Source organism: Panthera uncia (assembly GCF_023721935.1).
Source record: "Panthera uncia isolate 11264 chromosome B3 unlocalized genomic scaffold, Puncia_PCG_1.0 HiC_scaffold_1, whole genome shotgun sequence".
Classification (NCBI taxonomy): Eukaryota; Metazoa; Chordata; class Mammalia; order Carnivora; family Felidae; genus Panthera; species Panthera uncia.
Window position 1 is genome coordinate 94,868,184 of NW_026057582.1, and position 15,166 is coordinate 94,883,349.

The following is a 15,166-nucleotide window of genomic DNA, read 5'->3' on the forward strand; positions in this document are numbered from 1 at the left end:
GGAGTACCTCAAAAAAGAACTGAAAGGAATTCTTCCAATCATTAATTTTCCTTTTATTTACTAAGCAATACGTTTACTGATACTAATAAGTGTCAAGTTCCTATACTAAATACCAGATATCAAAAATAAATTGTACATGGTTCCTAATTTGAGGATTCTATAATTAAGGAGAAAGTCAGATATGGGCAAAGAATGATAACACAATGCTTAATGTGTGTTATAAATAGAATTAATTGAATATGAAGGTAGCATAGTCATATTGGTCCTAGGCTATTCAATAAAGTTTCTGAAGATCATGCAGTTGAGTTTTGTTAAAACCTTTGAGTTTGTGATCACTTTCACAACCCTGGGCCATCACTCCTCTGAGTACCTTCATGGGTTGCAGAGAAGTGATTTTGCAGCAGATGGACAGATAAGGGAAGCCACTTCTCAACCTGCCAAGAATAACTGGTAGTTATGCTTAAAACTTTCAGAGATGTGAAAATGGTCTCTAGTCCAATGGTACCAGAAGTCCGTCACCCATAGGACTTGAGGTCATATAATGCAGAGAGAGCACAGATAGAGCTGCTGAGGGAGAGAAGTAATGGACTGTGAATTAGTGGTCAGGGAAACATTTCCTTAAAAGTATAATTGATAGTATAATATTATTATATCCTAGCATGTGTGATTCAGATGGAATTCCTTTAACACCTACCCTCCTTGTTGGCAATTCATCCAAAATAGTACCTGTCTTATATTTATTGTTTTTCTGAAATTAGACTTTAATTCTATTTTAAGAATTCCATAAATTTCTTAAAGTAAGACAACCATGGGATAACGTACAACCAGGGCCTGACTCCTTTGGTTTGTCTGTGACTGGGTTACTTCGATGCGTATAACATGGATTTTCTTCTCTGCTTTATTTTTTTTATCCTTTGAGGTGAACAGGGTTTCAAAACCTTTCTTGGTACCACCTATCAAAGCTAGACCACTGGGCTGAATGTGTCTTTATTTAGCTAGTTTGAGTCATGTTTGTGTTTCTATTTGTATGGTACAGGGTAACTGTAAAAAAAGAATACAGAAAATATTGTCTGTAATAAGAGGGACCTGGGCTATGAAAGTCAGGCAACCACCTAATGACATTAGTCTCTGCCATCAGGGACTACTAATTTTCATTAGTGACAGGAGAGGGATTGCAAAAAATTTCAGGCTATTAAATTTGAGGCATATGTATAAAAAAAAGTATAATTAAAAGAAATCTTAGATTTCTAAGATATCAGCTTTGATAAATATAGTTACTTTGCTATTGGATATTTGATTCTATTTAATGGCATTTAAGTAAAGCACATTAAGAAGCTGGTGTCTCATTAACTTATGAATGACTGTGGTTTAGAAACTATGTATAAATCAATGCTGAGATTTTTCAGAGAGAGATGGCTAAGAAAATTAGCTTCAAATCCGGGAACATTAATACACACACACAATGTCATATTTACTACGGCTTTGAGCCACAGAAGCATGGTTTAGGAATGTAAAAACTTACACTCTAAATTAGACCCTTTGTAGCATGAATTTTAATTAAATGGAAATGTTTTCAAACAATAATGGGTGCTTAACTGTAAGAACATTTCAGGCTGAATTTTTTATTTTCTGTGTTGTAGCCTGTCATAATGTCTGAGGTTAATTTAGCTTCAGTCAATGTTTCAGAAGGAGAAGAAATGTTTCTGTTACAGGGAATTATAAGCCCTAAAAATGCTATATTGTCCACTCGATAATCAGTCTGTTAAGGAAATGAGCCCTAGAAGGTACATGTTGTAATTGAGTTGTTAGAAGTCAGTCCCCAATACCAGAAATTGGTCCCTCAAGCCTAACAATGAGAAAACTTTAAGGGAAATGTTTTAGCAGACGAATTTTACGTTTTAACTTCTGCAACTCATTGTAATAAAACCTACGACCATTTCATTGTTTTTGCTATGAAAAAAAAAATATTTTTAGTCACCGGAAACACAAAATGTAGCACCAGGATAGTAAATCTTTCACATCCCCTTTATCTCTTTAAAAACTTAAAAATGGCATTAGCTTAAAAAAAAATAATGTAATGATAAAAAATGAGGTAGTCAGCACTTCTAAAACTGTGTGTCAAAGGAACAAGGGCTGGAAAGAAAGAGCCTGCCTAAAGTGTTAAAGAGCATTATGGAGCGTTAAGAGGTCAAATGCCTAGGAAAGGAGAAAGTAATTTAGTGGAATACAAAGGCTCTCCTTCACAAGGAGGCCATTTGCTCTTTAAAATATTATAGCAGTTTCAATTGGGAATTCTACCAGAGTTCATAAAGTGGAATGAAGGGGTTGAAAAACAAAGTAGTGAAGCCACCTCTGTCAAGACCCTCATTAAGGAATCCATTAAAGAACCGAGGATTACTTCAACAATCTTTTTAGACCACCTCTCTGTCCCCTTTATCCCTCCTCTAATAAATACATCTTGAACAACACTGCCAAACTGGTCTTACAACATGGCTTTCATCATGTTAGACCCATGGCCATGTACTACAGGAAGATGGAAGCAGCTGTTTTGTTCAAGGTGAACGGAAGATGGGAGAAAATGGAGATGGGGAAATAGGTAATTACAGAGTCAGTGAGAAGAATTCTTGGCCTAATGATAAGATATACAGCAAGATTGTGATGATCCATATATAAAGGAAGATGCAAAAGAGAAGACAATGTGAGCTATAAAAGAGAGAACAAGACAGAGACCAGAAAGACAACGGACAAAGTTTGGTGTCTTTTGGATATTAGAAGCAAAGAAGAAGGGAGGGCTGCAGTGATTGTCTGGATCTCCAAGTATTTCCAGCTTGCTGCCGGTCATCTGGGTATCTTGTACAAGTGTTTACATTCTTTGCAGCTTACTTTCCACATCCCTAAAATACAAGAATGAGGGAGGAGGTCATTTCTTAGCCTGCTTGAGTTTTACAATCTGGATTAGCTATTATTTAGGATGGTAAACCTCTGCGATTTGCCAAATAGTGATATTATAAATAACAGTGAAATCAAAAAAGAGACATGCAAAAGGAAATTTGCAGGCAGAATAATTGTTTCTAAAATGGATGTCTTGGCTTAAAAGTGCTGACAGGTTTGTGGAAATAACGAGAACATTTAAGAACTATTTGTTGATACCTACTGCCTGGAGTGATCCAGGCACTCAGCAGAACAAACGTGCTTCTTGCCTGCTTCAGTGGAATTACTGCGGATACAAATTTACTGCATGAACTAGAGAAAGAGCAAAAGAGACAAAGCAAGCCGGAGAACGTATTTAAAAATGGTCGGCAAGTCAAGATGCCAGTACACTATTATTAACACGTTCTTATTATTAATGTATTAATACATTATTATTAATACATGCCAGAATAAGCAAGAGATGGAAGATAAGAATATTCTATGCCCTATTTAAGTCTCATTTTCCTCTTCAGATGTTAGCAGCATTGTGCAAGTGTACATAATTTTATATCTTTGTCGTACAACCATGCCCTCTAAACTCAAGCCAATTATTTCATCTCTTGCTCAACTAAAGAATTAGTGATCACTCAAGGTAAGAGGAAATATGGTTACAGTGGTCTTACTGAGAGAGAGCATGTTGGTGTCTAACATAGTTCCTTCCAAAGAGTCCATCAGTGGTAGTTTAGAGGACTATAAGTGATTTCCAATAACGACAAACATTGTACTTTATGGCCACAGTTAAGAGAATCCAGGAGGTAAAGAAGAGACGGAGGAGTCTGGAATGATTAGTACTGAGGAGGAGCTTAATGCTTTGAATTTTATTTCCCTTTTGAGACAAGGCTTGGAAAATTGAGAAGATAAAAGCAGTGTTTTTCAGAGATTAGAGTTAAGAGGAAAAAAAAAATGAACTTGGTTGGGCTATCTCTGAGACCCTTGTCTGACAGGAAGTTAAATAGCTGGGACCAGGATTGTAGATAAGTGTGAGATAAGGAATAATCTCACTCAACATGTATCATTGTCAAAGCTGGGGTGTTAAACAAAAATGGGAGAAGCAGAAGAATGAAGTCTAGACCAAGACTGAGTCAGAAGAGAAAGTTAATAGAGCTCAGAGTACAGCATAGACTATAACCACTACTTGGGCTTTCTGCTCTTCTTTTTCTTGGATTCTTCAAGTAGAGAGCTACCTACAACTTCCTGTCTGCCAGGAACAGTGGTACTAATCTATGCTTTAGTTTGGAGGAATATCAATAGCCCTAGGGCAGCAGTGAGGCGGCACCTATTTGATCTACTTCAATAACATTCCTGCCTACAGAAGTCTATAATAAATTAATTACTACCAGTAATGTATAATCTACTCATATATATCATCTCAATGCTCCCAACACTGCTACAAGGAGGGTAATTATTCCATTTTCTGTATGAGATCACTGAGATTCATGTAAGTTAAAAAATAATTACTGGTCTAGTAACGAGGCTCTTATCTTCCTGTGACAAAAACCTTGCCTGCAAACTCACTTCATTGTAAGGTCATTGGCTTTCTCCCTGGTCCTCAGGCTTTGCTCTTGCTCTTTCCAGGAGTTATTTCAAAGATAAGTATCTTACTTTTTAAAACCGAGACTATGGTTAATTTAATATCTAATCTCTTTGTTGTCAAGATCTATTCACTTGAACCTCTACTTTTTATTTTTCCCTGTTACATGCCAGAGTTGGCTCTAGAGAGGTAGATACAAGTGAGATTTGTCATTTTTTGAAACATGTATTCTAGTGGGTACATCTGTATAAACAACCAAACAATGTAGTTATACAGGGGTTATGACAGAAGACTTAGAACAACTGTTCTCAAAAGTGTTTCTTCTTGACCCTTATCTTTATAGCAGCGTTATTTACAATAGTTAAATTACGGAAGCAGCCAGAGTAGCCACTGATAGATGAATGGATAAGGAAAATGTGAGATAGATACATTTATGTGTGTGTGTATGTATATACACAGGTGTATACACACACCACAATGGGATATTATCCAAGCATAAAAAGGAATGAAATCTTGCCATTTGCAACAACATAGATGGAGCTAGAGAATATAATGCTAAGCCAAATAAGCCAGGCAGAGAAAGACAAATACCATATGAATTCACTCATATGTGGAATTTAAGAAACAAATCAAGTAAGCAAGGTGGGGGAGAAAAGACACAAGCCAAAAAAAACCCCCAAAAAACCCCACAAAAACCAGACTCCTAACTATAGAGAACAAACTAGTGGCTACCAAAAGGGAGGTGGGGGTGGGTGGGTGAAATAGATGAAGGGGATTAAGAGTACCCTTATCTTGATGGCACTGAATAATAGATGGAACTTGAAATTTTATATTGTACATCTGAAACTAATATAACACTGTATGTTAACTGTACTGGAATTAAAATTTAAAAAATGTTTTTCTGCTCCAGTTCAACCAAAAAGTAGGCTGTTCTCTATTAGCAACAAATATTTATTTACCTTTGAACCCACACAACTGCCGATAAGCCCATCTTTGAAGCCAGGAGTCATGATTTTCCCCTCTCCTCTCCTACTCACTGCCCAGCCCCTCCCACTGAGAATCTCTGATGTTGAGGTTACAGAGAAGTGCAGTTGTTTGAGATGCGGAGGAGGTAGGTACCTTCAAAGTCCATGAGTGTTAGGTTCAAATTTCATTTGGGAGGTAGATAAGTGTGAGCCTATGCCACTCAGCAAGGAGGCCAGTACCAGTAGAGGAAGTACTGGAGTGAAAATAGATGAGTGGGGAAATAGTGTGTTGACCCTGGGGATCTATAAAGGAGTTCAGGATGGCCGGAACAAGAAGGTAGAGGGAAAAGTCAAAGAAGATGAGACCAGAGGGACAATCATACCTTACTGGGATATAAAGACATTCGTTCTATATCTTGCATCCAATAAGTGATATTGAATATGAAAACTGTATCTTTGTATTAATAGTCTAGAAAAAGAAACTTGGCAATGTAAAAAATGGGCTGGATAACAAACAAACAAAGAAAAACAATGAAAAGATGAGCTAAAATAGTAAGACCTGGAGTAGAACACTATCAGTATGGGCGTTCAGGAGGGAGATGCCAAAAATACCATATTTTATCAAATCTACATGTTTTTAATTTTATTTTATATACGTGTGTGTGTAAGTTTGTTTGTTGGTTTATTTATTTATTTTGAGAGGGGGCAGAGTGAGAGAGAGAAACTCATGCAGACTCTGTGCTGTCAATACAGAGCCCATCGTGGGGCTTGAACCCACAAACTGTGAGATCATGACCTGAACTGAAATCAACAGTTGGGCACTCAATTGAGTCACCCAGACGCCCCTACAACATCTGTTTTTACACATTATAACAAACCAAGATGCATTTAACTAATGGTGTCTTGCAGTCATTGGTAAGTTAGCAGCAATTATAAGAATTTTACTGTCTATACATTTATATATCTAGTAAAAGTGCTCTGCGGAAGTGTAATTTTATTGTTATTGCTAACGGTATGAGCTGGACATTTGCAATTTCTTAATGTTTTAGTTGAGAAAAATTAGGATGATTTAAGGAAGGATAGGATGATGATTTGAAGCTTTGGGTGAGGTTGAGAGCCCACCAACATCACTGTCTGCAGAAGAGCTGCCCACTTCTTGAAACAAGAGAGACAATAATGAAGCGCTATTTTATATAATGCCACATCCCCATTGCTCTTGATAGCTTAAAAGACAATAATTTGGAAAAAGTCCAAGACATTGATCATTCTGAGTTGAAGAGTAATTCTCAAAAGCTGGACTCTGAATGAGAAACTTAAGGAATAACAATTCACTTTGTTTATATTTTTCTTTTCAGATATAGAAAAATATGATACACGACAAACCTGTGTCATTGATGAAGTTGGTTTAAGAGGGCCCTTAATGTTATTTAAAATTTTTTAAAATGCTTATTTACTTTTGGGAGAAGAAAGAGAGAGGGAGAGGGAGGGAGGCGTGAGCAGGGGAGGGGCAGAGAGAGGGAGACACAGAATCTGAAGCAGATTCCAGGCTCCAAACAGTCAGCACAGAGCCCAAAGCGGCTCGAAACCACAAACTGTGCGTTCATGACCACCCAGTTGCCGCAAGAAGGCCCTTTAAATAAACGCACAATTTAAATTCTACTTGCTAAGACACCATATCAGAGATTAATTTGATTTTTCCCCTAATGTATAAATATATAATGCTGTATCTTATAACAGGTGGTGTGTTAATTATGATGAAATATAGAATCAAAATATCTTTAGGAATGGTGATTAATTGGATATGGAGAGTGAATCATCCCATTACACAGACAAATGTCATTCAGTGTTGACAATAATAAAAATAAAAAGGTGAAAAAAGAGGAAGGGAAAATATCCTGAATAACATATTCTAATAAGCAGCAGTTGAATAATTAAAGTTGATAATGATCATCTGGAAAATTGTGTTAAAATGTATGTAAAATATAAAATATTAAGCAAATGAAGATGATTATTGTATGTTTACCATTAAGTAACTAAATACAAAGAGTTGTTTTTAAAAGTCTGTAAGAGAATACGGCTATATTATAGGAGAGGGATTTAGAATGATTCATTATTAATCTTTTACATTGCCTTAGTGTTGCATAATGCTAAAAAAGATTAATTATACAGCCCTGCCCAATAATTGTCTTGGAAACATAGAAAAAAACAGAAGCACTGTGATCTGTTTTTTGTTGTTGTTTTCTTTTTTAGGCTTATAGTCTTCAATTAATTTAACAACTCCTTGTCATATAAATAGAGTCTACTAATTTTATGATTTCTAATGGAAATTATCCAGCCCGTGAATATTACCAATTAATCCTCAACCACCCACTTGTGGAAACAGCACACCTTTATCTCATAATCAGAAAGTACTACCTTTGGTAAAACTGCTTGGTAGTTTCCACAGGATAGCCTCTTGGTACCTTCTCTGAGATTTTTTCCAATCTATATACATTTAGTATGTTATCAGATCGATTCTGGGATAAGATAATAATATATATGAAAATCAGCTTTCAGTGGTGCCTGGGTGATTCGGTTAAGTGTCTGACTTCGGCTCAGGTCATGATCTCGCAGTCATGAGTTTGAGCCCCGCGTCGGGCTCTGTGCTGACAGCTCAGAGCCTGGAGCTTGTTTTGGATGCTGTGTCTCCCCATCTCTCTGTCCCTCCCATGCTCATGCTGTCTCTCGCCGTTTCTCAATAATAAATAAACGTTAAAAATTTTTAAATAAGCTTTCACGTCTTTAATCTTAGATACCACATTCTTTAACAATTTCAGGATGTATATCCTTTAGATAATGTGTATTGGTTTGTTCTGTAACAAGATGATTAACTGAATCTGAGTCAACACAGACAGCAATATAATTTCATACCTCAGATTTTATTAAACTCTGTAAATTCCCTTTATTTAAGAAGTTTTTTAATGTTCATTTCTTTTGAGAAAGAAAGTAAGAGACTGAGGAGAAGTAGGGGCAGAGAGACAGAGAGAGAGGGAGAGAGAGAATTCCAAGCAGGCTCCACATTGTCAGTGCAAAACCGGATATAAGGCTCCATCCAATGAACCATGAGATCATGACCTGAGCCAAAATAAAGAGGTGGTTTCTCAACCAACTGAGCCACCCAGGCACCCCAGTAAATTCCTTTTATAGTAATGCAAAGAACTAAGAAGTAAAATTATGAAAAATAATGACTATGTAGTGTAGAACAAATATTGAATCAAATATAGAAGACACCATAATTTATGGAATTTTATCCATTTTATAAATTTTATGTGATGATTGACTTTCCACATATTTCCTTAGGTCTCATGTTTTCATCTCATTTGTAATGCCTGTAGTCTAAAAGCCTCCTTTTTTTCCTGGAGAGAACTCTTGAATGGCTGAAGAGGGGCTGTTTGGGTGGATTAGGACTATTTTATACACTGATACAGGATTTCTGATCTAAAGATAATACTGTCTTGGAATACACTTAAAGTGTTTCAAATAATAGTAAGAACTCTAGATCAATTGGGATAGACTTCTTACATCTTCCAAAAAAAAAAAAGAAAAATGTGTGTGTATAAAGAACATGGGGTTTGAGGTAAGAGTCCTTCAGTGGAAAACAAGCTCTGCCATAGACTTGTAGGCCTGGATAAGTTGCTTAACTTTAGTTTCATTAAAAGTAAAGTAGGGTTATTTGTAAGCCTCAGTTCATATTATTGTTGTAAATATGCAATAATCCAATCATATGAACAGTGGAATATGATAAGCCCTTGAGCTTGTGTTCAAATCCAATCACTGCTATCTATGACTTAGTGATTTTGGGAATAATTCTAAACAATTCTGTGCATTGATTTCCTCATTTATAATATTATGGAAATAATTGTACCTATACTTCATTGGATTTTTTGAGAATAAAATGTAATATATGTCAAGGTTGGCTGTAAGTATTAGCATTATACCTGGCTGCTGGTAAACACAACATAAATATTAACTCTTGTTAGCTAGTTTGCTGGCAATGGTTAGCAATAGCTTAATCAAATCAGCTGTACCAAAAAGGACTGAAATTAGACTGCTGCTTCCCTAGAATCAGATAGCACCTTCAGAGTTTCTTGTCTGCTGTTGCCTGTTTTGATGATTCTCCCTGACCTCTTCATCATTGAGCCTAGCTAGTTTCTTACAGATTTTAACTGGTATCCTTGAACTTGACTTCTTGCCTGGAAAGTCAATGATTTCTTTATCTACATATAATTCCAGTCTTCACCATTTTTAGTTTTAATCTCTCCCAGATCTCTCTATTGGGAAAATACTTATTTTTTTTATTTTTTTTTTAATTTAAATTTAACATATGTTGCAATATTGGTTTCAGGAGTAAAATTCAGTGATTCGTTCACTTAAATAAAATACCCAGTGGTCACCATAACAAGTGCCCTCCTTAGTATTTATCACCCATCTAGCCCATCTCCCCACCCCCCTTCCTCCATCAACCCATAGTTCTTTAAGAGTGTCTTGTGGTTTGTTTCCTTCTCTTCTGTCCTTCCTGCCACTTCCCATATGTCCATTCATTTTGTTTGTTAAATTCCACATATGAGTGAAATCAAATGGTATTTGTCTTTCTCTGATTGACCTATTTTGCTTAGCATAATACAGTGTAGTTCCATCCACATCATGGCAAATGGCTAGATTCCATTCTTTTTGGTGGCTAGTATTCCACTGTGTGTGTGTGTGTGTGTGTGTGTGTGTGTATGCATATGTGTATGTATGTGTCTGTATATATATATAAATATATATATGTATGTGTATATATGTACATGTATGTGTAGGATAAAGAATATATACATATGTACACACACCCACATACATTACATATTCTTTATCCATTCATCAGTTGATGGATATTTGGGTACTGTCCATAGCTTGGCTGTTATTGATAATGCTGCTATAAACATTGGGACACTGTACCTCCTTGAATATGTATTTTTGTATCCTTTGGGAAAATACCTGATAGTGCAGTTGCTGGATTGCAGGGTTGTTCTATTTTTAGTTTCTTTTTTTAAAAATTTTTTTGAATGTTTTATTTATTTTTGAGACAGAGACAGAGCATGAACAGGGGAGGGTCAGAGAGAGAGGGAGACACAGAATCCGAAGCAGGCTCCAGGCTCTGAGCTGTCAGCACACAGCCCAATGTGGGGCTCGAACTCACGGACCGTGAGATCATGACCTGAGCCGAAGTCGGACGCTCAACCAACTGAGCCACCCAGGCGCCCCACCACCAACCTCTATTTTTAGTTTCTTGAAGAACTTCCATAGTGGTCTCCAGAGTAGCTAGCTGCACCAGTTTGCATTTTCTCCAACAGTGCAAGAGGGTTCTCCACTCCTGCCCTGCATCCTTGCCAAAACCTATTGTTTCTTGTATTGTTAATTTTAGGCATTCTGACAGGTATGAGGTGGTATCTCATTGTGGTTTTGATTTCTCTTTCCCTGATGATGAATGATGTTGAGCATCTTTTCATGTGCCTCTAAGCCATCTGGATGTCTTCTTTGGCAAAGTGTCTATTCATGTCTTCTGTCATTGTTTCACTGGATTATTTGGTTTTGGGGTGTTGGGTTTGATAAGTTCTTTATAAATTTTGGATACTAACCCTTTATCAGATGTGTTACTTGCAAAAATCTTCTCCCATTCTGTAAGCCACCTTTTAGTGTTGTTGGTTATTTCCTCCACTGTGCAGCAGGTTTTTATCTAGATGAAGTCCCATTAGTTCTTGTTTGCTTTTGTTCCCCTTGCCTTTGGTGATGTGTCTAGTAAGAAGTTGTGGCTCTGAAGTCAAAAAGGTTGCTACCTGTGTTCTCTAGGATTTTGATGGTTTCATGTCTCACATTTAGGTCTTTCATCCATTTTGAATTTAATCTTGTGTATGGTGTTAGAAAGTGGTCCAGTTTTATTCTGCTTGTCACCGTCCAGTTTTCCCAACATCATTTGTTGAAGAGACTGTCTTTTTTCCATTGGATATTCTTTCCTGATTTGTTGAAGATGAGGTAACCCTATAGTTCTGGGCCCATTTCTGGGTTTTCCATTCTGTTCGATTGTTCTATGTGTCTCTTTTCATGCCAGTGTCACACTGTCTTGATGACCAAAGCTTTGTAATACAGCTTGAAATCTGGAATCATGATGCCTCCAGTTTTGTCTTTTTCAAGATTGCTTTGGCTTTTTGGGGCCTTTTGTGGTTACAAAAAACTTTAGGACTGTTTATTCTAGCTCTGTGAAAAATGCTGGTGGCATTTTGATAGGGATTGCATTAAATGTGTAGGTTGCTTTGGGTAGCATAGATATTTTAACAATGTTTGTTCTTCTAATCCATAGGCAGGGAATGCTTTTCCATTTCTTTGTGTCCTCTTCAATTTCTTCCATAAGCATTCTATAATTTTCAAACTATAGATGTTTTACCTCTTTAGTTAGGTTTATTCTTAACCAGGAAATCTCAACAAGGAAATCTCAACAAGGAAAAAATGACTTCTAATGACAAACTGGACTAGATGGACTTAACAGATAGATTCAGAATATTTCATCTTGAAGCAGCAGAATACACATTCTTCTCAAGTGCACATGGAGCATTCTCCAGAACTGATCACATACTGGGTCAGAAATCAGCCCTCAACAAGTACAAAGAGATCAAGATCATACCATGCATATTTTCAGAACACAACAGTATGAAACTTGAAGTCAACCACAATGAAAAGTTTGGAAAGCCCTCAAATACGTGGAGGTTAAAGGACATCCTAATAAAGAATGAATGGGTTAACCAGGAAATTAAAGAAGAGATTTTAAAATATATGGAAGCAGGGGCGCCTGGGTGGCGCAGTCAGTTAAGCGTCCGACTTCAGCCAGGTCACGATCTCGCGGTCCGTGAGTTCGAGCCCCGCGTCAGGCTCTGGGCTGACGGCTCGGAGCCTGGAGCCTGTTTCCGATTCTGTGTCTCCCTCTCTCTCTGCCCCTCCCCCGTTCATGCTCTGTCTCTCTCTGTCCCAAAAATAAATAAAAAACGTTGAAAAAAAAATTAAAAAAAAAATATATGGAAGCAAGTGAAAATGGAAACATGACAATTCAAAGCTTTGGGTTGCAGCAAACGTGATCCTAAGAGGCAAGTGTATTGCAATTCAGGCCCAACTCAAGAAGCAGGAAGGGTCCCAAATACGCAACCTAAGCTTATACCTAAAGGAGCTAGAAAAGGAGCAAGCCTGCAGAAGAAGGGAAATTATAGAGATTAGAGTAAAAATAAATAATACAGACACAACAACAACAAAAACAGTAGAACAGATCAATGAAACTAAGAATTGGCTTTTTGACAGAATTAACAAAATTGATAAACCTCTAGCCAGACTTATCAAAAAGAAAAGAGAAAGGATCCAAATAGTTAAAATCATGAATGAGACAGGAGAGATCATGACCAACACCACAGAAATACAAACACAAGAGAATACCAAGAAAACCTATATGCCAACAAATGGGGCAATCTGGAAGAGATGGACAAATTTCTAGAAACTCACAAAGTAACAAAACTGAAACAGGATGAAAAATGGAAAATTTACACACACCCGTAACCAGCAAAGACATTGAATCAGTAATCAAAAATCTACCAAGAAACCAGAGTCCTGGGCCAGATGGCTTCCTAGGGGAATTCTATTAGACATTTAAAGAAGAGTTAATACCTATTCTCAAATTGTTCCAAAATATAGAAGTAGAAGAAAACTTCCAAACTAATTTTACAAAACCAGCATTACCTTGATTCCAAAACCAGACAAAGACTCCACTCAAAAGGAGAATTAAACTTGGGCTCCTGGGTAGCTCAGTTGGTTAAGTGACTGACTTTGGCTCAGGTCATAATCTCCCCACTTGTGAGTTTGAGCCTGCTTTGAATTCTGTGAATTCATTGAATTCTCTCTCTTCCCCTTCCCTGCTCACATTCTGTCTCGGTCTCAAAAATAATACATAAACATTAAAAAGATTTTTTTAAAAAACAGAATTACAGGCCAATGTCCTTGATGAACATGGATGCAAAAATTCTCAACAAGATTTTAGTAAATCAAATCCAATAGTACATTAAAAGAATTATTCACCATGATCAAGTGGGATATATTCCTGGGCTGCAGGTGTGGTTCAGTATTCACAAATCAATCAATGTGAGAGACCACATTAATAAAATAAAGGATAAGAACCATATGATCTTGCAGAAAAGGCTTTTGACAAAATACAGCATCCATTCTTGATTAAAAACCCTCAACAAAGTAGGGATAGCTGGAACATACCTCAACATCATAAAGGCCGTATATGAAAGACCCACAGCTAACATCATCCTCAATGGGGAAAAACCAGGAGCCTTTTCTTCATGGTCAGGAAAAGACAAGAAATTCCACTCTAACAATTACTATTTAACATAGTACTGGAAGTCTTAGCGTCAGCAATCAGACAGCAAAAAGAAATAAGAGGCATCCAAATCAGCAAGGAAGAAGTCAAACTTTCACTATTGGCAGATGACATGACACTCCATAGAAAATCTAAAAGACTCCACCAAAAAATTGTTAAGAGATAATACATGAACTCAGCAAAGTCGCAGGACATAAAATCAATGTGCAGAAATCTGTTGCATTTCTATATACCAATAATGCAGCAGAAAAAGAAATCAGGGAATCAATCCCATTTGTAATTGCACCAAAACAATAAGGAACACTTTTAATAAATATTACAAAGGTGCCTGGGTGGGTCATTTGCTTAATTGTTCCTTGATTTCAGCTCACGTCGTGATATCATGGTCTTGAGATTGAGCCCCATGTTGGGCTCTGGGCTGGGTGTGGAGCCTGCTTAAGATTCTCTCTCTCTTCCTCTCTCCCCTGCTTGCTCTCTCTCTTTCTCTCAAAAATAAATAAATAAAATAAATATTTCAAAAATATCTTATATTTTTATAGAGCTTTACAGTATTTACCAAACACTTATCCACTCTTGAAGTAAGGCCATTAGGGAAACTTCTTCTTTTTCTTCTTTTTTTTAATACTCAGATTTACAATAAAAGTTTTATTATTACTTGATGAATAACCCATTGAAAGTTTATGTTTATGCAAACATCATACAGTAATAATGAAAATGTAAAACTCTAAGGGAGTACAACGTGATTGTGAGCATTTTTTTAAAACGGTAAAGATTAAGAGAAAATTTCTATTGCAATTACAAATTTTACAAATTTCAAAATATGAATTTAATGAAACTAAACTCAAGGCAGATAGAAATTTTGGATTCATGTCTGTAACTTGGGCTCATTATTCCATAATGCTCAGGTTTGGCCTGGGTCCTTGGCTGTCTCTGTTATAATGAGACAAGCAAAGGAGTGAAATTTAAGACCCAAGAAAATATGTATGTGACACTGATTTTTGAACTTGTGAGTATATAAGTTTGCCCAAAATTCTAGGTGCTCTTGGGAATTTGAATTAAGTTCTATGAGCAGGAAAACATAAATCATTAGTGTAAGAAACCACACAACCCATGTATATATTACACTTTGTAGTTTATAAATCACTTTCTCAAGCATTGTCACAATTGAATGTGTTTCTTTAAATAGTTATTTAAGTCACATTATTTATCAGTCAAAACATTTCAAAACATTCAGAGGCAGCTAGTTAGTGTGATTGCCATGTA

At 36.5% G+C, this 15,166-nt stretch overlaps 1 protein-coding gene across 1 annotated transcript in view; it reads left to right on the forward strand.

Annotated features, from left to right (window-relative positions):
• The first annotated feature begins 295 nt into the window (after positions 1-295).
• The window catches only part of LOC125910387 (protein unc-13 homolog C-like), a 37,827-nt gene continuing 22,956 nt past the window's right edge, over positions 296-15,166 (forward strand). The window contains exon 1 of the mRNA XM_049614135.1: positions 296-450. Within this exon, the coding sequence (XP_049470092.1) occupies positions 296-450 (155 nt within the window). The remainder of the gene's footprint in view (positions 451-15,166) is intronic.